At 49.1% G+C, this 24,612-nt stretch overlaps 1 protein-coding gene across 2 annotated transcripts; it reads left to right on the top strand.

The window, feature by feature from the left end:
- The first annotated feature begins 12,994 nt into the window (after positions 1-12,994).
- Positions 12,995-17,974, top strand: LOC120699299 (nicotianamine aminotransferase 1-like). Of its 2 annotated transcripts, XM_039983263.1 has the most exons (8): positions 13,168-13,294; positions 13,898-14,336; positions 14,678-15,017; positions 15,105-15,323; positions 16,452-16,511; positions 16,604-16,759; positions 16,859-16,952; positions 17,680-17,974. In XM_039983263.1, exons 2-8 carry the CDS (start codon positions 14,014-14,016, stop codon positions 17,799-17,801), a joined length of 1,314 nt encoding a protein of 437 aa, XP_039839197.1. In that variant the 5' UTR covers positions 13,168-13,294; positions 13,898-14,013; the 3' UTR covers positions 17,802-17,974. The 2 variants fall into 2 exon arrangements, with proteins under 2 accessions (XP_039839202.1, XP_039839197.1); XM_039983268.1 differs by lacking the exon at positions 13,898-14,336 and having other exon boundaries at positions 12,995-13,294; positions 17,680-17,968.
- The last annotated feature ends 6,638 nt before the right edge of the window (positions 17,975-24,612 follow it).

Below are 24,612 nucleotides of genomic sequence, written 5' to 3' on the forward strand. Positions count from 1 at the left end.
GGTCGTCGAGGAAGGATCTGGTGGGGGTGTGCAGGAGCACCCCGCTGGCCAGGCGGAGGTGGAGACCCTCGTCCCCGAGCCCCCGAGGGCTGGGGTCGAGGGAGTCATAGAGGAGTCGGCGCAGAGGGCGCCGATGATGGAGGAAACCCGTGTTTTGGTGCCTGGAGAGGCCCAGGACGTGGGTGTTGTTGCGGTAACGGCGGCACCGACGGTGACGGCGCAGGCGGCGAAGGACATCGCGATCCCGGTGGTGCAGCTGCTGGACAACAGCGGGGAATACGAGGATTCGAGAGACATCGACCCCGCTGCTGCGGCGAGCGCCGCCGACAAGGTCGCTGAGTTCACGTCGGCCTGCGCGGAGGCGCTCGACGAGGGGACATCCGGGGGGCCCCAGCATGGGGCAATCATCCGGTCCGTGGTCCCCCTGGAGCTTCTCTGCAACGAGCGAGAGGAGGAGGCCGTCTGGCAGGCTCAGTATGAGGCAGGTTCTCAGATTCAGAACCACCTCGAATGCGCCCTGGAGCTCCATCGAACGATGGATTACCAGATCAGCCAGGTAAGCAGCTCTTCCCCGAGAATCGTTCATATTTTTGGCCCTGATTTTGCTTGCTTTACCCATGCCTTTCCTTTCGCAGTGGTTGAAGGATATCTCGCACAAAAAGAGCAATGAGATGACCCGGCTGCACTCCCAGATAGGCTGGCTCGGGCAGCACAATGCTGAGTTGGTGCTCAAGAATATCGAGGCCAACACCAGGATGATGGATCTGGGAGCGCGTCAGCAGGCGCTGGAGGAGGAGTTAGCGCGGGTTACCGGCGAGCGTGACGCCTGGAGGGTCGCAGCAGAGCGGAAGGCTCAGGAAGTCGAGGAGCAGAAGGAGACCGAGCTTCTCCAGAAAGAGGTGACCGTCGTCACGCTCTCCGGGACCCTCCAGGAAAAGGACAAAGCCCTTGAGGAGAAGGAGGTGGCTATCCAGAATGTGGAGGCCGCCCTCAGGGAGAAAGAGAACTCCTTGTCCTCACTCGAGGAGGCCGCCCGAGTCCAGAGGGAGGAGGCACAAAAGAGCATCGTGGGTAAGTACTCGAATTTTCGCTATAGTTGGGTTTTATTTTTTCGCAGCTAATCTTGATTCCTTTGATCAGAGCTGAGGCAGAGGGTGGCAGACGAGACCGCGGCGAAAGAGTCTGTAGGCACCGCGCTCATGGCGGCTCAAACGGAGTACGCTGACCTCGAGCGAACCGCCGTGAGCGTGTGCCAGGAGCTCGAGGGGGAGGGCATTGTATCTGGTAGCTCGGTGATCAGCCGCCTGCGAGCGCTAGGTGGTCGGATCACTAAGCACGCCAAGAGCACCTTCTGCCTCGGTGTCCTTCGCGCCCTCGCTGTGGCCTCGACGCACTACCTCATGGACCTGAAGAGAGTGTCGTTGGGGTACGTGGTTCCAGACGACGCCGACGCGGATGCCGCGTCCGCCATCATGGACGACGCCGACGCAGCCGCCGAGGAGTTCGTCGTGGCGCTCGCCGAGAAGCTCGAAGGCGACATCCCCCCGATAGCTGAATTCGACGCTGTCGCAGATCCACAGAGGGGGGGATGACAACCTGTAGATAGACTGGGCCTCGAAGCCCATGTAATAGATTAGTGTTTATTGTAATCGCACTTTTATATTTATGAATATAAGAAATTCGTTATTATTGAAATCGACTGTGTGGCCCATCGAGGCCTCGTGCGTTCGAGCCTTCGTTTTCTTTACTTTATTTCCGTGTTCTCGTATGCGACTTAGATAAACTTCTGCGAGGAGTTTCACGTTCATAAGCAACGTAGGCTTGGGGTGGTGAGGGGGGTGCCGTATCCCGGAGGCGTAGGCGGCCCCACGACTCGGCCGGCCCCGTACCATAGTTGCTTACGCCTCGCGTCCGTTTTGCCAAGTATACGAGAAGCTTAGAGACGAGACGGAAATATTTCGAAAAAAACGTTGGCGATTTTTGGGGACGTTCGGGGGTTCCCCCCGTAGTCGCCCCCGAGGGAGGCTTGGCTTTGCCGAGGGTAAAGCCAGGCGTACCTCAGTGTTCGTGCGCGTCCGTGCCCTCGAGGGTCCGGAAGGTTCCCAAAAATAAACAAGTAAAGCGTACTTCTTTATTATTTCGGGAAATTGAAAATGCGAGTACAAACGATGTACAAATAGCTCGGAATTCTAAGGATAGAAGCGACGTAGCTGCTATATATTCCAAGCGTTGGTGAGGACTTCGCCTTTGTCGTTCGCCAGCTTGTGCGTGCCGGGTTTAAGCACCTCGGCGATTGTGTACGGGCCTTCCCATGGCGGTGAGAGCTTGTGGCGGCCCCTGTTGTCATGTCGAAGCCTCAGCACCAAGTCCCCCTTGTTGAGGTCTCGGCGCCGGACTCTCTGCGCTTGATATCTTCGTAAAGACTGCTGGCAGCGCACAGAGTGTAGGAGTGCTATATCTTGAGCCTCGTCCACTTGATCCAGCGAGTCTTCGTGAGCTCATTGGTTCTGCTGCTCTTGATATGTCTTGAGCCTTGGCGATCCATACTCCAAGTCTGTGGGGAGTATGGCCTCGGCGCCATAGATGAGGAAGAACGGGGTAAAGCCTGTGGCTCTGCTTGGGGTCATCCTCAGGCTCCAAATGACCGAGGGTATCTCCGTGAGCCACCTTCGGCCAAATCTGTTCAACTTGTTGAAGATTCTTGGCTTCAGTCCTTGGAGGATCATGCCATTAGCACGCTCCACTTGCCCGTTCGTCTGTGGGTGCGCCACAGCCGACCAGTCCACACGTATGTGGAAACTGTCGTAGAACGCCAAGAACTTCTTGCCTGTGAACTGGGTGCCGTTATCGGTGATGATCGAATTCGGGACCCCGAACCTGAAGACGATGTTGATGAAGAATAGAACCGCTTGCTCGGATTTGATCTTGCCGATTGGTCGAGCCTCGATCCACTTGGAGAATTTGTCGACTGCCACGAGCAAGTGGGTGAAGCCCCCGGGCGCCTTCTGCAGCGGACCGACGAGGTCCAGTCCCCACACAATGAAAGGCCATGTGATGGGGATTGTCTGCAGAAAGTGCGCGGGGAGGTGCGTTTTTCGAGCGTAAAATTGTCAACCCTCGCAGGTCCGCACGATGTCGGTGGCGTCGGCAACTGTGGTGGGCCAGTAAAAACCTTGCCGAAACGCGTTACCCACGAGGGTACGTGGTGCGGCATGGTGGCCGCAGACGCCAGCGTGGATGTTGCGGATCAGCTCCTTGCCCTCGGGGATGGGGATGCATCGCTGCAGGACTCCCGAGGGGCTGCGCTTATATAGCTCGTTGTCGATTAGGATGAAAGACTTGGCCCACCTAATGAGGCGCCGCGCCTGGATGCGGTTCGAGGGTAGGACCCCTCGAATCATCCAGTCAAGGTACTGGGTGCGCCAATCTTGCGAAGTGGGGGCATCATCGATCTCCATTGCTTTGGCCTCATCCATAAAGGAGGTCTCGAAGTCATTGTCCATGGACTCGGCCTCGTCCACCGGGGGGTTCCCGCCGGAGGGCCCGGCGGTCGAGGGGCCTGGCTCCGTCGGATCCTTGAATTCGACGGAGGGCTTGGTGATGTCGCGAGCGAAGATGTTCGGGGGGACGGTGGTCCGCCCCAACGCGATCTTGGCTAATTTGTCGGCATCCTCGTTGTACTTGCGCGGGACATGATTGAGTTCTAGGCCATCGAATTTGTCTTCGGGGCGGCGCACTGCTTTGCAGTATGCCTCCATCTTCGGGTCGTGGCAGCTAGACTCTTTCATCACTTGGTCGATGACAAGTTGAGAGTCACCGCGCACATCGAGGCGTTTGACGCTGAGCTCGATGGCGATGCGGAGGCCGCTGAGGAGGGCCTCGTACTCTGCCATATTGTTAGACGTAGGGAAGTGCAAGCGTATCACGTACCACATGTGGTCTCCGAGGGGTGAGATGAAAAGGAGGCCGGCACCGGCGCCGGTTTTCATCACCGACCCGTCGAAGAACATGGTCCAGCATTCGGCCTGGATTTGTGGTGGGGGTAGCTGAACGTCCGTCCATTCAGCCACGAAGTCGGCCAAGATTTGGGACTTGATCGCTTTGCGGGGGGGCATAGGTGAGAGTTTCTCCCATCAGCTCCACAGATCATTTGGCAATTCTACCCTCGGCTTCCCTGTTGCGGACTATCTCTCCCAAAGGGAAAGACGAGACCACGGTGACGGGATGGGCCTCGAAGTAGTGGCGCAGCTTGCGCCGAGCCAAAACCACTGTGTAGAGCAACTTTTGAATCTACAGGTAGCGTGTCTTAGTTTCAGACAACACCTCGCTGATGTAGTACACCGGCCGTTGGACGGGCAGAGCATGACCCTCCTCTTGTCTTTCGACAACGATCACCGCGCTGACCACTTGGGTCGTCGCAGCTACGTACAAATAGAGGAGCTCGCCGTCCGTGGGTGGTATGAGAATAGGGGCGCGAGTGAGCGATGCCTTCAGCCTGTCGAGGGCTTCCTGAGCCTCGGGGGTCCACGTGAAGCGCTCGGTTTTCCTCAGGAGTCGATACAGGGGTAAGCCTTTCTCGCCGAGGCGCGAGATGAACCGGCTGAGGGACGCTAGGCATCCCATGACCCTCTGTACCCCCTTTTGGTCTCGGATTGGTCCCATCCGAGTGATGGCCGAGACTTTGTTAGGGTTGAGTTCGATGCCCCGCTGGGAGGCAATGAAGCCCAAGAGCATGCCTTGAGGGACTCCAGACACACACTTCTCGGGGTTGAGTTTTACCCCTTTGGCCCTCAGGCAATCGAATGCGATCCGGAGATCGGCAACCAGGTCGTCCGCCTTCCTGGATTTCACAACGATATCGTCGACATATGCCTCTACGTTCCGCCCGAGATGGTCTCCAAAAACATGGAGCATACACCGCTGATATGTAGCTCCGGCGTTTCTGAGGCCAAAGGGCATCGTAACGTAGCAGTACATGCCGAAAGGCGTGATAAAAGAAGTCGCGAGCTGGTCGGACTCTTTCATCTTGATTTTGGTGATAGCTGGAATAAGCATCAAGAAAGGATAAAAGTTCACATCCCGCAGTTGAATCTACGATTTGATCAATACGTGGCAAAGGAAAGGGAACCTTCGGACATACTTTATTTAAGCTAGTGTAATCTACACACATCCTCCAGTTTCCATTCTTTTTCTTCACTAATACAGGATTAGCTAGCCACTCGGGATGGAATACCTCCTTGATGAACCCAGCAGCCAGAAGTTTCTGCAACTCCTCGCCGATCGCCCGGCGCTTGAGCTCGTCGAAGCGTCGCAGGCGCTGCTTCACCGGCTTGGAGTTGGGTCGGATATCAAGGGAGTGCTCGGCAACCTCCCTTGGTATGCCAGGCATGTCCGAGGGGCTCCACGCGAAGATGTCTGCGTTGGCGCGGAGAAAGTCGACGAGCACCACTTCCTATTTGATGTCGTGCGTGGCGCTGATCTGCAGCGCCTTGTTGTCGGGTTGACTCGGGTCGAGGGGCACCTCCTTGATACCCTCGGCGGGTTCGAAACTCCCTGCATGTCGGTGCGTGAAGTCCAAGGCCTCGCTTGCCATCTTGTCGAGAGTGGCTGTGAGGGCCTCGTCCTCCGCTTGAGCCTCCGCGTGCTCAACGCACTCGACGTCGCACTCGTAGGCGTGCTCGAACGAAGAGCTGATGGTGATGACGCCCTTCGGACTCGGCATCTTCAGCTTGAGGTAGGTGTAGTTGGGGATGGCCATGAACTTGGCGTAGCAGGGACGACCAAGGATGGCATGATATGATCCTCGAAACCCCACCACCTCAAAGGTGAGTACCTCCTTGCGGAAGTTGGCTGCTGTACCGAAGCAGACAGTCAGATCGATCTGGCCGAGGGGTTGGACGCGCTTTCCCGGTGCAATGCCATGAAATGACGACTTGCTGGGACGAAACTTGTCCAGTCCAATCCCCATGAGCTCCAAGGTGTGGGCGTACATGATGTTGAGGCTGCTGCCTCCATCCATGAGCACCTTGGAGAAGCGAGTGTTGCCGATGATGGGGTCAACAATGAGCGGATACCGTCCCGGATGTGGGACGTAGTCGGGGTGGTCTTCGAGGCCAAAGGAGATGGTGTCCTTCGACCAGTCGAGGTAGGATGGCGTGGCCTTGGTGACGGAGAAGACTTCCCGGCTCTCACGCTTGCGCTGCCGAGAGGTCATGTTCGTCGTTGGTCCTCCAAAGATGAAGAAGGCGTTCTCCACCGGGGGGAACTCGTCATCTCCACCTTTGTCGCCAGCGTCCTTCTTCTTGTCCTCGTCGCGATGCGCGACGCGGTTGTAATACTTCTTGAGCATCTCGCACTGCTCGAGGGTATGATTGATCGAGCCCTTGTGGTAAGGACACGGCTTCTTAAGCATGTCGTCGAATAGGCTACCACTGCCTCGAGGTCCTTTGCGGTCCGGGGCGGCAGTGAAGGCCTCCTCGGAGTCCTCTGCCTGCCCCAATCCACGCTGGTTCGGTGGGACCGGCTTCTTTCCCCTCCTCCCCCGCTTTTGTTTCTTGGCGGGGGAATTGGGCTTGGCGTTGCTGCCCTCCGCGGGCGCATCTTCCTTGCGCTTGTTCAGCTTATCGTCGAAAATAGCACCAACAGCCTCCTCGCCGGCGGCGTAGTTGGTGGCAGCGTCGAATAGCTCGTTGGTGTTAGCGGGTCGGCTTCTCGGAAGCTTGTGCACCAGGTTCCTGCACGTCTTACCCTCGAGGAAGGCGTTGATGACCTCGACGTGGGTGACGCTGGGGAGCTCGGTGCATTGCTTGGAGAAGCGCCGCACGTAGTCGCGCAGGGACTCATGGGGCTTCTGGCGACACCCTTTGAGGTCCCAGGAGTTCCCAGGCCGCACGTATGTGCCCTGGAAGTTGCCCACGAAGATCTTGACTAAGTCGGCCCAGCTGTGGATCTGGTCCGCGGGCAAGTGCTCGAGCCACGTTCGTGTGGCGTCGGCAAGGTGAAGGGGAAGGTTGCGGATGATGACCGCGTCGTCTGTCGCACTGCCCAGCTGGCATGCTAGGCGATAGTCATTGAGCCAGACCGCAGGATCTGTCTCGGCCGAGTACTTGACGAGGGTGATGGGCTGTCGAAAGCGCGGGGGAAAAGAAGCGGCACGAATCTCCCAGTTGAACACCCGGGTGCCCGGAGGCTCCGGTGACTCGCCCTTGTCATGCTCGGGGTCGAAACGTCCACCCCGTCGAGGGGTGTATTTCCTACCACCGACGATGTAGCGGGCGTCGCCGTCGTCGGCGTGCCCGCGCGTGTCGTGGAGTCGATCCTTTACAGGGGTTTTTTCGATGCGGTCGTGCACCGAGGGTGCCTTCGCACTGGGCGCTACGGCTGCCTTGCCCTGCCCTGCTGGAGGAGTGTGCACAGAAGCCTCATGTTCCTGGTGCGCAATCCCACCGGCAGGCTTCGTTACGATCGAGCGTATGCGAGACGCAGAGCTCTCGACCTGCTGCACAGCAGCTTGCTCGATGAGCACCTGTGCCTCGCGGCGCAGGTTTCGGCCCGAAGGCGTCGATGGCTCGGGCATGGCTTGGAGTAGGCAGGCCGCAGCGACGAGTTATTCGCCGGCCGTCTTTAGTTCCGGAGGTTTATCGACGTTGTCGTCGGCCAGGATGCGTTCCCGGGCAATGCGCGCCGCCGCCTGGGCATGTGCACCACGCGCGGTGCACTGCTGCTCGAGTGCGGTGCGCAGCTCCTATGTCTGCCGGCGTTGCTCATCGAGCTTGGCTTGAAGCTCTTTGAGCTGTGCCAGCTGAGCTTGCCGCGCCGCTGAGCTTGACGAAGAAGAAGAGGCTGCAGGCGGCATCAACGGTTGGTTCTCCTGTGCGTCCGCCCCGCCGTCCCCGTCGTCGCCTAGGGCGTTGTCGTTTTGCTCGTCCGCAAGATCGGCCATGAAGCACTCCCGAGTGGGATTGTACCCCCCTCACTGGAGTCCTCAGAGTAGGTGAGGCAATAGGCCGTCGTGAGCTGGAACCCCGGAGTAGTCCTCGGCCTCCTCGGCCGTGAAATTGTTCATGAAGAAGTTGATGTCGTCGGCGATCGAACTCACCGTTTCGGTGTAGGATTCGTCGGGAGACGATGCGATGAGGTTGCGGATCGACAGAAGATGATGACCCGGCAGATCCTCATACTCGTTGAAGTTAGTGCTGATTGAAGAGGCGTAGGTGGCAGCGTTGCGCATCCCGAAGGGAAAGGGCGACGGTGAGGTCGAGCCCCCCCCGAGAGGCACTGGTGCTACAGCAGATGATGATGCCGGCGCAGACGACGCCGAGGCACGTGATGACGAAGCGGTGGCCCCGTTGGCCGCGATGCTGAGTTGCGACATGCCATCCTCAACCCACGTGGGGGAGCTGTGGCATGCCGCACGGCGCCGCTCCGCATGTGCTTGTCGCGAATGCTGGCCCGAGCGATTGTTGCACCGGGCTGGTGAAGTCGAAGTGACGGGGTTGCGTCTGGGCGAGAGGAGCTCCATGAGGTAGCCATCACCGGTTGCTCTGAACTCGAGACTCCCGAACCAGATCACGTATCCTGCTGGGAGCGGATCTGAGACACCCATAGGAAATGGGTTTAGTCTACCCGCCATCCCTGGGGATCAAATGGGAACAAGAGAGAAAATGTCACGCAGCGCTCCCCTACCTGGCGCGCCAACTGTCGGTGTCCTGACCTGGGGGCCCGGATCCCAACTAGTAAATGATGCGTGTTTCCTCGTCCCAAGTGTTGATGCAAGAGGCAACACAGCAACGCATGGGTTTATCCTGGTTCCGGCCACGGGGCCGTACGTCCAGCAAGAGGGTGTGTGAGGGCACTGTATTATCTTGCACCCGGAGTGCTTGTAGTAGGGGGTACAAGCGAGGTGAGAGAGGGAGGGAGGCTCCCAAGTCTCTGCTAGAAGAGGAGTTGACCGTGGCAAATAGCGGTGTTGGGGCTAGAAGTGAGTGTGTGCTCTGTGGGCGGTGTGATGCCTAGAGAGCCGACCGACCCCTTAAGGGAAGCCCGCCTCCTCCTTTTATAGACTCAAGGAGGGACGGGTACATGTATAGGGGATCGCGGAAGTCGTTGTTTCTCCCCGAGCTGTGGGGATACAATAGTTGAGTACTGTGGGAAGTACACTGTGGGGTATGGCATCAGGCGTGGTGGTCGTCCTGGGCATCGTCCTTCCTCGCGGAGATCGCGCCGGTGTCCCGCCAACCCCAGCAGGCGGCGTGGGCGTCGCTGTAGGGTGTACTGTCCTCCAGACGTGGTGTGATGGCGTTTCGTGGGCCCTGCAGGTCAGGGTCTTGCGTGTCTCGGCGGTGACAGGGCAAGTGGCGATCCCGGACCCCCTGGACAAAGTGCCGGCATGCGCACTAAGGAGGTCCGAAGGTCGCGTGGAGGTCCCGGACCCCTCGAGGGGGGAGGTCCGGGCCTCCGGCAGCTAGCGCCGGGCGTCCCTCTCCGAGGGGCTCGTGGTGACACCGGACCCCTTCCCGAATAGGGGGTGGGTCCGGGGCCATACGTGTGATGAGGTGGAGTCAGGACGGTCAGAGTTGGCAGAATAGTAACGGAACTGTGCCGAGCGCGCTTCGTCCCGCGTCGCAAGTCCTATAGTGTTGCCATAGCGTCCGGGATGGCGGAGTAGGGACCAGAGTTGGTGGATGGGACTCCGGTCACAGCCACTGTGGGGAATGGCGGCCTGACGCCGTCTGTCCTGGGCGCTGCGTAGGAGTGGTTGGCACTTAATGCCTTCGTACGACGGGTGGGTGAGCGGCAGGGCCGTTTGTCCCTTATGCCGAGGGGTGGCCTCGAGCGAGGCGGAGATGAGGTGCCTGCTCGAGGGTAGGTCCGCTACCTTCGAGCGAGGCGGAGATGCGGGGCGCAGTCGAGGGTCTCGATGGGAGCCCTCGAGCGAGGCGGAGATCGCTCCGCGGGTTCGAGGGAGGATACAAGTGGGCCATATGTTGGGCTTCTTTGAGTCATTTCCTTTCTTCCAGATTGGAAGGAGGCTGTGGGCCTTCGCGGGCCCAGTTGCCTAACGCGTGTTTGCGTTTTTTAGGGTGATCTTAGTACCCTGATTAGGGTGTCCCTAATCGTGGTACCCGACACTTCTAAGTGTTCCAGTGTACACACTCGTAGCACCAGCACGCAAGTGTAAGGAGGAAAAGGCACATGCCTCATAAACTGCACCTTAATGGTGAATGCAGCAAGACGTTCTTCCATCGGAACATGTGACCGATGTTGGCAAAAAGGAGAAAACAACACCGCATTCCCTACCTGTCGCGCTAGCTGACGGTGGGATAAGTACCGCAAGCAGAGATTCGTAGGAACCCTTATTTAGAGATCTGGCCAAGAGATGAATGCACTGCAATCTTCCAAATTAGCTTGTGAAAAATAAAGAGCATATGAGGGACTTTTTACCCAAGTTCAGATCTTCCAGTGGATAATAACCCTACGTCCTTCCTGTCTGTATATTCTTTGGAGTATATGAACTGGAGAGAAGATACAAAGAACCAAGCTCGCTATCCGGCTGTCAGTTTTTCCCGGGAAGAAGAAGCCCTCTCCCTCCCCTTATGGACATCTTTTTTTTTAATGCACACTACCTGTGTAAGGCGGTCTTCAACGTGTCCTTCATGCACCCTGCTGCATGACCCCGTCACTTGCTTGGGGTGTGTTTAGATCCATAAAATAGTGGTAAAAAGAGTCACATTGGATACTATAGTACAATATAGCACTTTTTGTTTGTTTGTGATAATTGTTGTCCTACCATGTTCTAACTAGACTCAAAAGATTCGTCTCGTTGTGTACATCAAAACTATGTAATTAATTTTTTTATTTATCTACATTTAATACATGCATGAGATAAAAAATTTGATGTGATAGGTGAATAGTTAAGTTTGGAAAGAGAAATTATGAAAGTGAACAAAGCCTTTTGCAACTTTGCATGTGTGTGTGGCAGAGACCCACCTAGTGCTAGATTCCGCTACCAAGTAGACTAGGCCCCGTTTAGTTGCAAAAATCAAAATTCCAAAAAAAAATTCCGGCACTTGCATAGAGATTTAAATCTAGACGAAATAAAAAACGCATTGCGACTGCTGCTTGTAAATCACGAGACGAATCTAATGAACCTAATTAGACTGTAATCAGACGCTAAATTGCTACAGTAATATTACAGTAAACAACCTCTACTGACGGATTAATTAGGCTCATTACATTTGTCTCACGATTTACAGATGAGTTCTGTAATTTATTTTGTGATTAATTTATGTTTAGTACTTCAAATATAAAAATATGTTTTTTCAAAAATTTTACGGAGCACATCTAAACGGGGCTATTTATTGTCTCGTCCTTAGGACTACCGTGGCTAGGGGCTATTTAATGCACCTGTGTCGTCAGCTGCTAGAATTGAGTCTGCAAAGCGAAGGCAGCTCCTCTGCTGCTCCGGCATCCTACCACGGTGCCGAGCTGCACCCCGGGGTCCCCCAACAGGGCTGTCCTGGAGTGCCCCGAGCTCCCGGTACCTGGGAATTTGGTGGGCTCATTTTAATAGTCATCTCCTTCGGGTGTCGTGGCAGTCGAGCATCCACATGAATCATTTACACATGGAACCTTCGTTTTCTTGACGCCGACAGTAATCTTCCCAGATGTCCCAAGTCGTGCCTATGCAAATTAAATAAGTCCTATCGTCTCCCTACTTCCCTAGATAGTTTCACCGAACACTTAGTTCCACCGAACACTTTTCAAAAGCCATGAGGTTATCTCGGACACCAAACATTGGGCTAAAGTGAGAACAATACAGGAGATGTTTCTATAAGTCTTTAGCATAGAAACTCGTTTCGCATAAAATGACCAGGAGGTAAAGAAAATTTCAAAGGCAAACTATTTCATTAAAACAAACATACTTTCATATGGCCTTCCCTTTCGGAATACCCCCACAAACAACTACAGAGAACGGGGGAATTACCTTACAAAGAACATGGTACAATAGTCTTCTTGGATATTCAGTTGATTGATTAACACTACTACAAAAAAGAGTGCTCTCTGGAACTCGAAGGCTGCGTGTCTTCCTTGCTTGCTCCCGATGTCCTGTGCCTGGACGTCTACCTCTACTTATATAGTCAGGCGGTGGGACACTTCTTCATTTATCTTCACTCTTGAGAGCCAACTCGGAGTCTCTAAATGGCGATGTTTGGACGATATAAAATATTCTTCGTGCCCATGCAATTAGGAGAGCATGCATCCATGCAAAGCTTAAGCACTTGCAGGAGGCATGCACATTTGACATTTTGCAAGCGACATGGTTATGAAGATGGCTGCAATCTTGATTATACAAGTACTGAGGCATGATTGTTATATGGATATAGAATTTTTATATCTTACGGCACCTGAGCATAGAGAGTGATAGATGGATGCTGATATTTGCTGAAACATGTGCACTACAATGACAGATGGATGACGGCATATGATCTTTTCGTTATCTCCACGAAACCCATTAAGAGTGCCCTTACGAAAATTGATAATAACTGAAGACGTCTACCATAAAATCCCTGCTAGTATTCATTGGTTTGAAAAATCATTGATTTTGTTTGCTGAAGTTGTGTCGTTTACCAAGCTTTGCTGTAGCTTCCGATCTTTTTGCAAGAAAAAGGTTGAGGCTGTGTTTAGTTCGTGAAAAGTTTGAGTTTTGGTATTATAACACATTTTGTTGCTATTTGACAATTAATGTCTAATTATGAACTAATTAGATTTAAAAATTTCATCTTTTATAAAATAGTTATACTGTATAATTAGTTATTTTTTTAATTACACTTAATGCTCTATGTATGTGTTCGAAGATTCGATACGATGGATACTTAGAAATTTTTTTGAACTAAATAAGGCGTGAAGTCCTTTGCTAAAAGGGGGAGAGAAAAAAAGACTTGGGCACAGTAAGCAGCAGGCTAGGTACGATAGGATAATTTTCTTTGAGAAAAGAGACACAGAGCACCACACGAGAGGAGATGGAAAGGCGGCCGTGGAGCATCTGCCGGCAGTCCGCGGGCCCGCCGCTGGCAACCGCGGGGAGCATGAGCATACGCGCGGTGCTCGACCGCGTCTTCTCCGCCGTCGACGCCTCCGGCCCGCGCCCCGTCCTGGCGATCGGCAACGGCGACCCCACCGCCTCCGCCTGCTTCAGGCCTCCGCCCGAGGCCGAGGAGGCCGTGGTGGCGGCGCTCCGCTCCAGGAAGCACAACGGTTACTCCCCGTCCGTCGGCGTCCTGCCGGCACGCCGGTTAGCAGCCCTGCTCCCTCCGCCTCACGTCACTTACATTACTACTAGCAAAAGGAATAAAAAATCATGGTAGATTTGTCTATTAAAGTCAACCAGGAAGCATTCCTGAAGTGCGCGGTTCGCTGCCTCTGCAAGTTTTTTTCTTCTGTGCCCGATGCCCCACCGAATCACCATGCATCATCATGGAGTGATCACCAATCAGGCAATTACAGAACTAAAAATCGAACTCACATTGTATATTCGCAGCTTGCAAAAGCAAAACCGTCACTCCGTCAGTTTTCGGTGGCTCCAGAATGGAGTACTAGCCACCACTCGTTGACTCGTGAAAAGAATTGGAGAGCAGTGACGCGAGAGAAGAATTGCACGGCTTGGAAGAACAGGAATATTTATATCTAGCACGAAATCAGGGCAACTTGTTCCTCTTAAAAACCTTTCTTTTTTTGCAAATGACGTCCACCGTGCAAAGATGCCATGGCTGATCCTTGCACTGTTCCGTGTCGTTTACCACGTTGCGGTAGCTGTTCGGAACGATAGTTGTTGAATAAAGTTGATTTCTTTCCTAAAAAAATTGCTCTGACTCTGAGCACCGGTCTTATTTGTCAGCAACAAACAGAGTGATCGATATCTTTTAAAGAAGGAAGCCGGACAGATGCAAAACCATACTTACATTACATGTGAAAATCCGTGTTCAAAGAGGGTGAGCATTGAGCAAGTCCAGTATGAGGTCCGACAAGAGTCCGGTGATGGAAGGGAACGGCGGCGCCGGCGCCGGCGCGACGGAATGGCGTATCTCCCGGGCGTCCGCGCGGGGCGCGCCGCTGGCGGACGCCGGGAGCATGAGCATCCGCGCCGTGCTCGGCCGCGTCTTCTCCTCGGTCGACGAGTCGGGCCCGCGGCCCATGCTGATGCTCGGCAGCGGCGACCCCACCGGCTGCGCTTGCTTCAGGCCTCCGCCCGAGGCCGAGGACGCCATAGTGGACGCGCTCCGGTCCGGGGAGCACAACGGGTATTCTCCGACCGTCGGCGTCCTCTCCGCGCGCCGGTGAGTGGCCATCCTCTCGCTTACCTCTGACGCTCGCACCACTTCGTAGTCAACTGGTATGCGAGGCCGAAACAGAAGGCGGCGTTCATATGGGTTTTGAGGGAAGATGCAGAGTTACTCATGGAAGTACTTTCTTGTAGATCTTATCCACATAATAGTACAATCTGCTAATTCACTTAAAAGTGTTTATGAATCTGCGTGTTTTAAGCTTTCTTGCCTGTAAGGTTCAGTTTCTCATGCCTCTGTTCTATGTAACGTCACCTTTTTCGTCCCCTAAACTTTCGGTTTCTGAATTCATGAATCATGACCATATCTCATATACTGTTTTCTTGAATTGGCAGTGCTATTGCAGAGTACCTATCACGGGATCTTCCTTACCAGCTTTCACCGGATGATATTTACCTCACTGCTGGATGCTGCCAAGCTATTGACGTCATGATCTCCGTCCTCGCCCAGCCTGGATCCAACATCTTGCTTCCCAAACCTGGGTTTCCGTTATATGAGTCACGGACCATGTTCAGTAATCTAGAGGCCCGGCATTTCAACCTTATTCCTGACCGAGGCTGGGAGGCTGATCTTGAGTCCGTGGAGGCTCTTGCTGATGAGAACACGGTTGCGATGGTCATTGTAAATCCCAGTAACCCTTGTGGGAGTGTGTACTCACACGATCATTTGGCCAAAGTGAGTATATATTATTCTCAGACAAATATTTCCTAGGTTGTGTCCCTATTTGTTTTTTGATGAGATTTTTTTACTGGACATGAACAGATTGCAGAGACTGCAAGGAAACTTGGAATAATAATCATTGCTGACGAGGTATATGACCATTTGGCTTTTGGGAATAAGCCTTTTATACCGATGGGTATCTTTGCAGATATGGTTCCAGTGATCACCGTGGGATCTATATCAAAAAGATGGCTTGTGCCTGGTTGGCGACTTGGTTGGATTGCAATGTGCGACCTGAATTGCATCTTAAAAGAAGCCAAGGTAAACATTGATCTGTCGTTGTATGCATTTCTTTAGGCTGTCAACTAATACTGTCTGTACATCACTATATGCTTGTTTGAGATGTGCTGTGGGTAGGGGTGAATGGGACCCATTCTAAATAACATGTGACTCCATCCTCTATAGAAAATATAATTTGCATAATTGTAACATCTGGTCAGTTGTTTCTGAATATTTTCTGGCTGGGAATTTTCTGCTAACAAATAGTTGATGGATTCAGTGTCTCTTCCTGGTTATCTTGATAATGTTCGTAAAATAAAGAAATACTAGGGTGTATAGGTGTTTCACAGGTGCAGATAAATTAAGATGCCAAGGGGACGTCTCTCCAAATGGTTGGGTCCTTTTTAGATAAAACTAAGCACTAATCTATCATGACATAGATGCTGAAGCAGTGCAGTACTTCTCTTGGTTTCCTTTTTGGATCCAGGGACTTCGTTGATCAGTAATGGAATAGGATCTCCAGTTTTCATAGATATATGAGCATTATTACTTTGACACGCGGGTTTCCTTTTAACTGAACAGCCACTAAAAACATACGATGGAAGCAAATTGATGTCTGTGTCCTTATTCTTTATCAGTGAGAAAATATAAGTTGATACACTAGACACTAGCTGATGTGATAAATCGTAGGTGATGCAACAAACTAAAACTCTGTAATGAGGTTGATTGCTTGACTATAACTTTTGGACTACAATATCCTTTACACAAGTTGTCATACAGAGTAATGGAAATTGAAAACTATAAAATATGAAGCATTGTTCTGGATAGGATTATGTCATCAATCAAACCTCTGAAAGCAAGGAAAAACTGTTGAGGTTAATTTTGCCCTCTACAACACTACGTTGCTTGACTATAACTTTTGGACTACAATATCCTTTACACAAGCTGTGTGGTAGTAGTTTATCTGTCCTAGTATTAATTATTCTAACGTTAAATTAACTGTTGGAACCTGGGACCTGGAATTACCAATGATATAGTATGTGTTTAAATGATATAATATACTGGATAATTTTTGAGCCACTCCAGATTTGCAAGGTCATATTAGTCAAACTCATTTTTAGGCTCCTATTCTATTTAGGTTTTAATGGTTACCATTGATTTCTCTTACAGGTTGATAAATCGATTGAAAGCTACATTAATATCACAAATGATCCTGCAACATTTATCCAGGTATATGCGTTCACAATTTATTGAACAATATTTGTTAAAACAGCAGTTTATTTTTAGCTGATGTCAAACATTCTACTAATTATTTCATACAGGGTGCAGTCCCTCAAATAATAGCCAACACCAAGGAAGATTACTTCATGAAAATACTTAATCTTTTGCGGAATTCGGCAGATTTATGTTACAGTAAAATAAAGGAGGCTAGGGGCATTACATGCCCTCACAAGCCAGAGGGATCAATGTTTGTCATGGTAAAGAGATTCAGTACAAATAAGCTTCAGATAAAATGCTCACTGTTTCCTAGCTTCAAATTTTCAATCATAATACAATTTATGATCTCTGTTGTACAGGCAAAGTTGGATCTCTCTTGCTTGGATGGCATCCAGGATGATTTGGACTTCTGCTGCATGTTGGCAAAAGAGGAGTCTGTAATAGTGTTACCAGGTACATTTAACTTCCATCTATGTGCTACTTTGGATGCTTCTGGTTTCCAATCCCTCTTTCAATTTCTAATGTCAACTTAGTATAAGGCAAAGCGGTATAATTCAAACATCAAATTATGTCCATGATATATATTCTCTTGTATGTTGATATAGCTGTTCTAGCTTAACCACTTTTTATCATCATGAGTGCCAGTGCCATTATCCTATTACTCTCTCCCTCCCAAAAATATTGCTATGTTTAAGTTTGTCCTAAGTCAAATATTTATCTTTGGCCTATAATATCTCTAAAAATAATTTATTTCAAAATTTGTTTTCATGATGAATCGCATTTTTACATTGTCAATCTTTATGATTTTTCTGCTATTCATGGTCAAAGTTAAAAATGTTTGACTCGGGGTAAACTTAAATGTAGCTATATTTTGGGATGGAGTAGACAGTAAAATATAAGTAGGTACAGTTCGCACTAACAAATTACCAAAGAACTCAATTAGGCGATTTCACCCGTCACCAGCTCGGCAGCTACAATTCACATAGGAAGATTCCGTTTTCATTTTTTAGATGGCTGAGAACATGTAGAAGCTAGGATACTTGGTTTATTCCATTATCTGAAAAAATTGGCTGGCAACAACTATAATTTGGAGAAAGTAGTACCAGTACCGATATGGCGATATATCTAACTGTTTTGGTACCCTGTGATAAAAAGCCAGTGCTGATGAGTATTTTTGCAGGAAGTGCATTAGGAATGAAGGACTGGATCCGTATCACTTTTGCCATGGATATACCAACTCTTGAGAATGCCCTTGAAAGGATCACGTCCTTTTGCCAGAGGCATGATAAACTGGAAGCATAAGCACAGTGATGATTGTGTTATTACCCCGTACATTATTGTGCTGGATCACTTTGATCATGGCTGTTGCACCATTCTGGGGAGCAACTACCGTTGCTTTACCAGAAGGTCGTCAATAAATGATTGTCTTGTTGTCAATAAAATGGTGGAGATTATTTTGATTTTCCATACATTTACATCTGTGCGCTATATTCCTGCTTGGCTCAGATGGTCGTGGAATATCTAGTGTCTGCAGAAAATGCTACAGTTTGCCAAATTTTCTCGGTTGCAGACTTGCAGTTGATGCGAACATGAAAGATTTTGGGGAAGGAACATATTAGTTGAACCGGGAGGTTCTGGGCTAATTCCAGCTCATTCATCTCCATCTTCACGGGGTATCCAATTCGGATATATTCTTGTCCTAAATCTGAAAAATCAATTTTGAGTCTCAGCAATTACTTGTCGGAGACCCCAAATAAACAAAGCCCATGTATTGGTAGCTTATCCTTTTATTGGTCAACGCAAAGTGGCGTTCTAAAGAATGTCCAATGTTTAAATTCAACAATACAGCCTCTGAAGGTCGCCAAGCTTATATTGGCCTTCTATGTGCTGAATTGCAGGGCACATATACACTCTGTTCGCTGCATCCAGCTAACAGTATTTTTCTCTCACGTCAAACCAGCACCGGCTAGTAGTTACTAGCCAGCCAACAGTACTTTTCTCTTACAACAAATCAGCACCAGCCACAGCACAACGAACAGAGTCATAGGAAATTGAACGTCTGAAATATGGCAAATTTTACAATGTTTGTCACCGCTGGTTTCGGGGTCGCTGGATTTCGTTGCCGGTTCCGAACTCAAGTCGAGAAAAAAACAGCATAAAAATAGATATTGGTGGGAAAATAATTATATCCAAGATTCATGTGTCGCGCATGACCTTATGACTGGTGAAAGAATATTCTTATCTTAACTGTCCGCAATGTGAAAAAAAGGTGGATCTTTTGCTGTAAATAGTCCCTAGATGATCAATTCGTATACGTATATTTTCCTAAAACCTTCATCCTCAGACGAAAGGGTTTCCTTTATCGGCTAAAATTTATCAAAATTTCCAATATATCCATTCTATCCGTAGGGTCCGATAAAATTAGATATTGTTCAAAAATTTTATGTTTTTCCTGCTTCTACACAGATGGTCCAAATTCACCGGCGTGACAATCCCGCACTCATAATGTTTTATTTATGTTTGTATCTATGAACAAATGATGCTTAGTAGCTTAGAAATAGTTTCAAATAAATTTCTATGAATTTTTTTGAAACAATTTAATTTTTTGAATTTAGTTCGATATTTCTGATATATACTGTTTATCCTATTTATCCATGACCTCCAATAAATTTTTATTTCCGTTAATGAAAACCTAACGAGCGACTGTGCTTATCTTATCTCATCCCTTTTACTTCTTCGTTTCTCTCGTTGCCTCAATCATGTTTTCTGACAGGACAATTTCTTATCCAAAACTGACCAGTCAGTTTCACCTTCCAATTTGTTTGAGAAGGTGGCCAAACACTGGCCCAATTCAGTACGACGCGGCAAAGTTGCGCCAAAGATTCTATTATATATAATCGGCAGCTCTCCTGTATCTCTCGGTGAATCTATTTTGCTTCTTATTTTCCCCTTTTCTGTTCCTCCTCTCTTGCATCTCTCATGGATGACAATTGTGTGACCGGTCCCGATGTGGAGGGTGGCTTGCCATGGCATGATGACCTCTCTCGCCTCTCGGTGTCCCTAACTTTGGCATGCCACAACGACCTCGATGGTGGTGCCCCTCCCGTGAGCACGAGGGCGTGGGACGATGCAGAAGCTGCGGGGTTAAGCGTCATAGGCATGGTTGGCAATGGCAAGGAGCGCGACGAGCGCGGCCTGTGGTGCATGGGTGTGCATGACTAGGCTGCGTGCATGGGCGGAGGGTTTTACATGTATATTATTATAAAAGATGACCCCGACGTTCATACCACTAAAAAGTTTGGTGGTACCTCTATATCATCGTGTTTTTTTTCGTTTTGACGTCTGTACCATTATGGATGGATTGGAGGTTAACGGATGCTAACAGAGCTGCAAAAGGTCCATGATGCCCTTGGGTGCCCAAAAAATAATTTACCCTCCATGCCATTCTATTTTGCTTCCAACGTTTGAGTACATGACCAAAATTTTTTTTGTCTTCCATGCCACTCCATGGCACTCCACGCAGAAATGTAATATGGTTTGCAATACGATATTTTTTTAATTCTTGCACAAATAAATTATATTTGGACAGCACAAATAAAAATATATTTTTTGTCCATCATTTGGACAACATCAGAATCATTCATGTGGACAGCAACACAACATTATATTTTCCTACATAAGAGGAACAATTCACAGTAACAAATAACATCACAAAGTAATTGTTCATTGCACCAACATTTAAGCACCTAAGTTACTAGTTTCCATCTCCACAGGACTGGTCATCGAAACTAAAGTGTCTTAAATACAACTCCATTGCATAATATTACATAACAAAATAACACTCATCAATTACATTTTATTCAAGCTTCAGTTTCTTCTTGCTTCTAGTATTTGCAGCTGGGCTGGCCGGGCTGTCAACCTGAACTGGCGCCCTTTTTGGTGTTAGCTTCTTCGTGACACCACATTTCTTCATTGGTGGAGCGCTGTATGTGCTGAGGCAGCAGGCAGAACAGGAGGCAGAACTTGGAGAGGCACAGGATCATTGGATCCAGTTTCCAGATCTTGTGTGAAAGCAAGAAATGTCTATCAGTGAGCTGTAAATCACAAAGTATTGAAAAGTGAGAATAGAACAAGACCATACCTGCTAGCAGTACTTGTTGAAGTACTGGTTGTTGTCTTCTTCCTTTTCTTGGCACCTGATGATGATGAAGATGATTTTCTGTTCCCTTTCTTGTGTGTAGCATTAGCCACCACCTCATTGTGTGGCCAGACCATTCTTGATGCAGGAGTGGCCACAATAATGCTACTCTCTCTGGTACAAGCAACTGCTTTCTTCTTGAGCTGTTTCTTTGGTGGACCCCTGAAAAAATTATTTGATATACATGTCTAAAGGCAAACACATATAGTAGTAATGTCCATGGAGTTTACCTCTCACGCTCTATTGCAGCTATATCTTCTGGATTCCCATTGTTACATTTGTACCAGTGGTGCCCTAACTCTTTGCATATTTGGCACTTATGTCTCCTCTTGCCAGTCCCTTTGCTACCACTACCTCCACTACCTCCGTGTCAGAATCATTGCATGTGTCTGATTGGGATGGTTCATGATCTCTTTGTTGGCTTTGAGGATTGACAGGTTCTGTCGGGACCAATATCAATATACAACCCTTCCCCATCCACACCTAAGTACTCATCACATGGATTTGGGTTGGGCATTTGTTCAGTTTCATGGGTATGAGTTTCAAAGCTTGGTTCTGCTATGCTAGGACATGGCATTGAAGGAGTGCATGAGGCTGCAACTGACTTGCTAGTAGTAGTAACATCCCATATAGGAATCTCAGGAGGCTTACTACCAGGGCTATGATAACAGAAAGTCATATAACAGCACTTTGAAGCTTCATGTTTTGCAAACATTTCAACCAAATCTTGGTCAGAATAGACTTGGATATTGGCCTTTGCATCCATGCATGAGTAAAACAGTTTCACTACGTCGCTGAAACTGGGAGGACACTTGTCAACAACTTCAACAACCAAATCTCTGAAGTTGGTGAAGTCAGCATCCACAATTTTTTCCAAGCTGTACCATCTACCACGACAGTTGGGAGCAACGATTTGAATTTCTAGCTTGAAACGACTATTGTCGTCCATCCTACAGATGAACAACAATGCAGCCTCATCACATATGCAAGCAAATACAAGCAAATCTCTCCTCTCTAATTCTAGTAGCAAAATCATGAGAAAAAATTCAGAAATGTACCTGCTGCTCGCTGCGTACTCCTCTGCCTCTCGCCTGTGAGTGCCCGGACGCATCTTCAAGCCCCACTCCGCAGCCCCCCACATAGTTGGTCCCCCCGCGCAGGCTCGGCCTGGTCCGGCCTAGTCCCCCGCGCAGCGCCGCTGGTCCGGCGTGCCCTGTCTCCTCGTCCGGCCTGGTCAGCGAGTGGAGGGCGGCGCCCCCAGCGTGCGGACCCCCACGCGCAGCCCCCCGCGTAGGCCCCCGCGCAAGCCCCACGCCCCTCTCCAGCTGCAGGCGCGGGCGGCGAGGGGAATCCGGAGGGGTGGGAGGAGGGGCGGGGCGGCAGCCTGACCGGCGGTGGCGTGGGATGGGGGCGCAGGCCTGGGGTGGATGGGGCGTGGATGGAGGCCTCGAGTGGATGTGGTGCCCGTGAGAAAAAAGAGTTGGGAGGATAAGGTTTGATGTAAGAGTCCACATGTCAGAACCCTAGATCTGTTAACTTCTAACGGATGATGGATGGAATGGTACAGACGTCAAAACGAAAAAAACGCGATGATATAGAGGTGTCACCAAACTTTTTAGTGGTTTGGACGTCGGGGCCATCTTTTATAATGATATACATGTAAAACCCTACCACTGTAACGACTCGACCCGGGTAACGGCTAAGATCTACTCTGCACGTTGAGTAAATCACACCTGCTAAATAACTCTCTTGCGCTTTCGTCCTCGCTTCGCGCAAAAGGTTGCAACCGGAGTTATTCAACTACCCTGGGCCTAGTATTTAAGCTGGCTCGTCCCTCTCTCAACTTCCAGTCTGGGACTATACTCCCGGCGCTACAGTAGCCGAGCTACAGTAATCCGGGATTCGGCCCGGCCCATCTGGCCCGTTCTGTTACAATCACCCACCCTTTAGGATTTGACGCCCCCGTTGAATCATCGAACCAACTTAAATACCACCAGGATGGTTGTGCACCCGCTGAAGCAACGACAAGTGCTTTGCCTACTATGAGAGTGTGTGTGGGTGGGGGTGGGTTTGGGCAGGGGCGGGTGCAGGATTTGAGATTTGGACCTGGTTAACGCGCGACCCGTCACGCTATCATGGAGCGCGCGACCTCTTCCCCACTGCTCTTTTTTTTGTATTGAACCGTCTGCTCGCACGTCTTTTGAAGTCTTTACCTGTCTCTCCCACCGCATATCGCAACACCATGGGGATTTTTTTTATTAACATGCAGTTTGCTCAAGAAAAAATACTTTATCACCTTCTTATGATCTCCGTTTTAGATACCGATTTCACCATTGTGTTCTATGTGATGAAACGAACAAAATTAGATCTCACCTGCACATATTTTGAAGATATTTTGTACGGGTAGTAACTTATATGTAAATTTGAGATACATAAGTTGTCACACATATAAGATAAAAGGTTGCCACAAAAATATTTATAAATTGTCATAAAAATAAAGTTGCCACAAAAGCTTAATCTATTATAGATATCGCAAAAATAGAATTTATAATATACATGAGTTGCCATAAACGGAAGATGTCATACACTTAAGTAGTTAAAAAAAGGAGTGAGATGTGGTACACATAAGTTTATACACAAATTTTCATAAAAATAAAAATTGCCAAAAATAAAATCTAATATACACATGAGTTGCCAAACATATAAAATATAAGTTATTACAAACAAATTCTATCATACGATCATGCATAGAAGTAGACACAAAATAAAAAGTCATTATGCGTATGAGTTGCTACTACAGTAAGCCGATATTAACATAAGTTGCTATAAAAAGAGAGCAAATCATCACATAAGTTACTATCAGTTTATGAACATCATCAAAACATATGCAAGCGGAGTCTAATTTTGTTCGTCTCGTTGCGTAGAATATAATGGTGTAATCAGTTTTTGAAATAAGTGTAGTATGAAGAAGATATAATATTTTTAGTACAAGCAACATTAAATAAAAGCAGGGGAGGACGTCAGGGGAGCTGGGGCATGGAGAAGTGGGCCATGCAATAAAGTTTCCACAGCGTGAGAGAAAAAGGCCGACGGCCTACAGGGTTGAAGGGTCGCGTGATGGCGCTGTAGCGCGACAGGTCGTGGGTTAGATTTTTTTTTAAGATTTGGGTATTCAAAATTTTTAAAGCGTGAATTTTTTAACAGTCTAAACTATATATTTATAGCACATAATTAAGTATCAAAATTGTAATATTTATTATAACATAAGATAATAAATATATTAAATGATCAAAATATCCAAGTTGCTAGGATTGGGTCGGGAACAGAGCACGGGAGAAAAAGCAGATAGATGGGGAATTTCTATTTCTATATATGAAAGCGCTCACGTGCTGCGCACACCTAGACTATCCACGTCTCCTCATTTTATTTACGCCGTCCGATCTCAATCCAACTTAGTCAATTTTGTGTTCCTCTACTGCCGGCTCTGCTGGTCAACAATGCCATGTTCCTCTACTGTCGCCTCTGCTGAGTTCTGTTTGTCAACAATGCCATGTTCCTCTACTGCCGCCTCTGCTGGTCAACAAGGGCATGTTTAGTTTTCAAGGAATTTCCTACAGTACCCATCACATCGAAACTTCGGACTCATGAATAGAGTATAAAATGTAGTTTGAAAAATAATTACACAGTATAACAATTTCATACGAGATAAATCTTTTAAGGCTAATTAGTCCATAAATTTTTTAAGCTTAATTGTTTCCTACAGTACCCGTCACATCGAATCTTCGAATACATGCATGGAACATGCATAACTATTTCATACGAGATGAATTTTTTAAGCCTAATTAGTCCATGATTGGATACTAACTGTCACATCAAATCTTCAAACTCATGCATGGACTACTAAATCCATTTTGA

Source organism: Panicum virgatum, chromosome 1K (assembly GCF_016808335.1).
Source record: "Panicum virgatum strain AP13 chromosome 1K, P.virgatum_v5, whole genome shotgun sequence".
NCBI lineage: Eukaryota > Viridiplantae > Streptophyta > Magnoliopsida > Poales > Poaceae > Panicum > Panicum virgatum.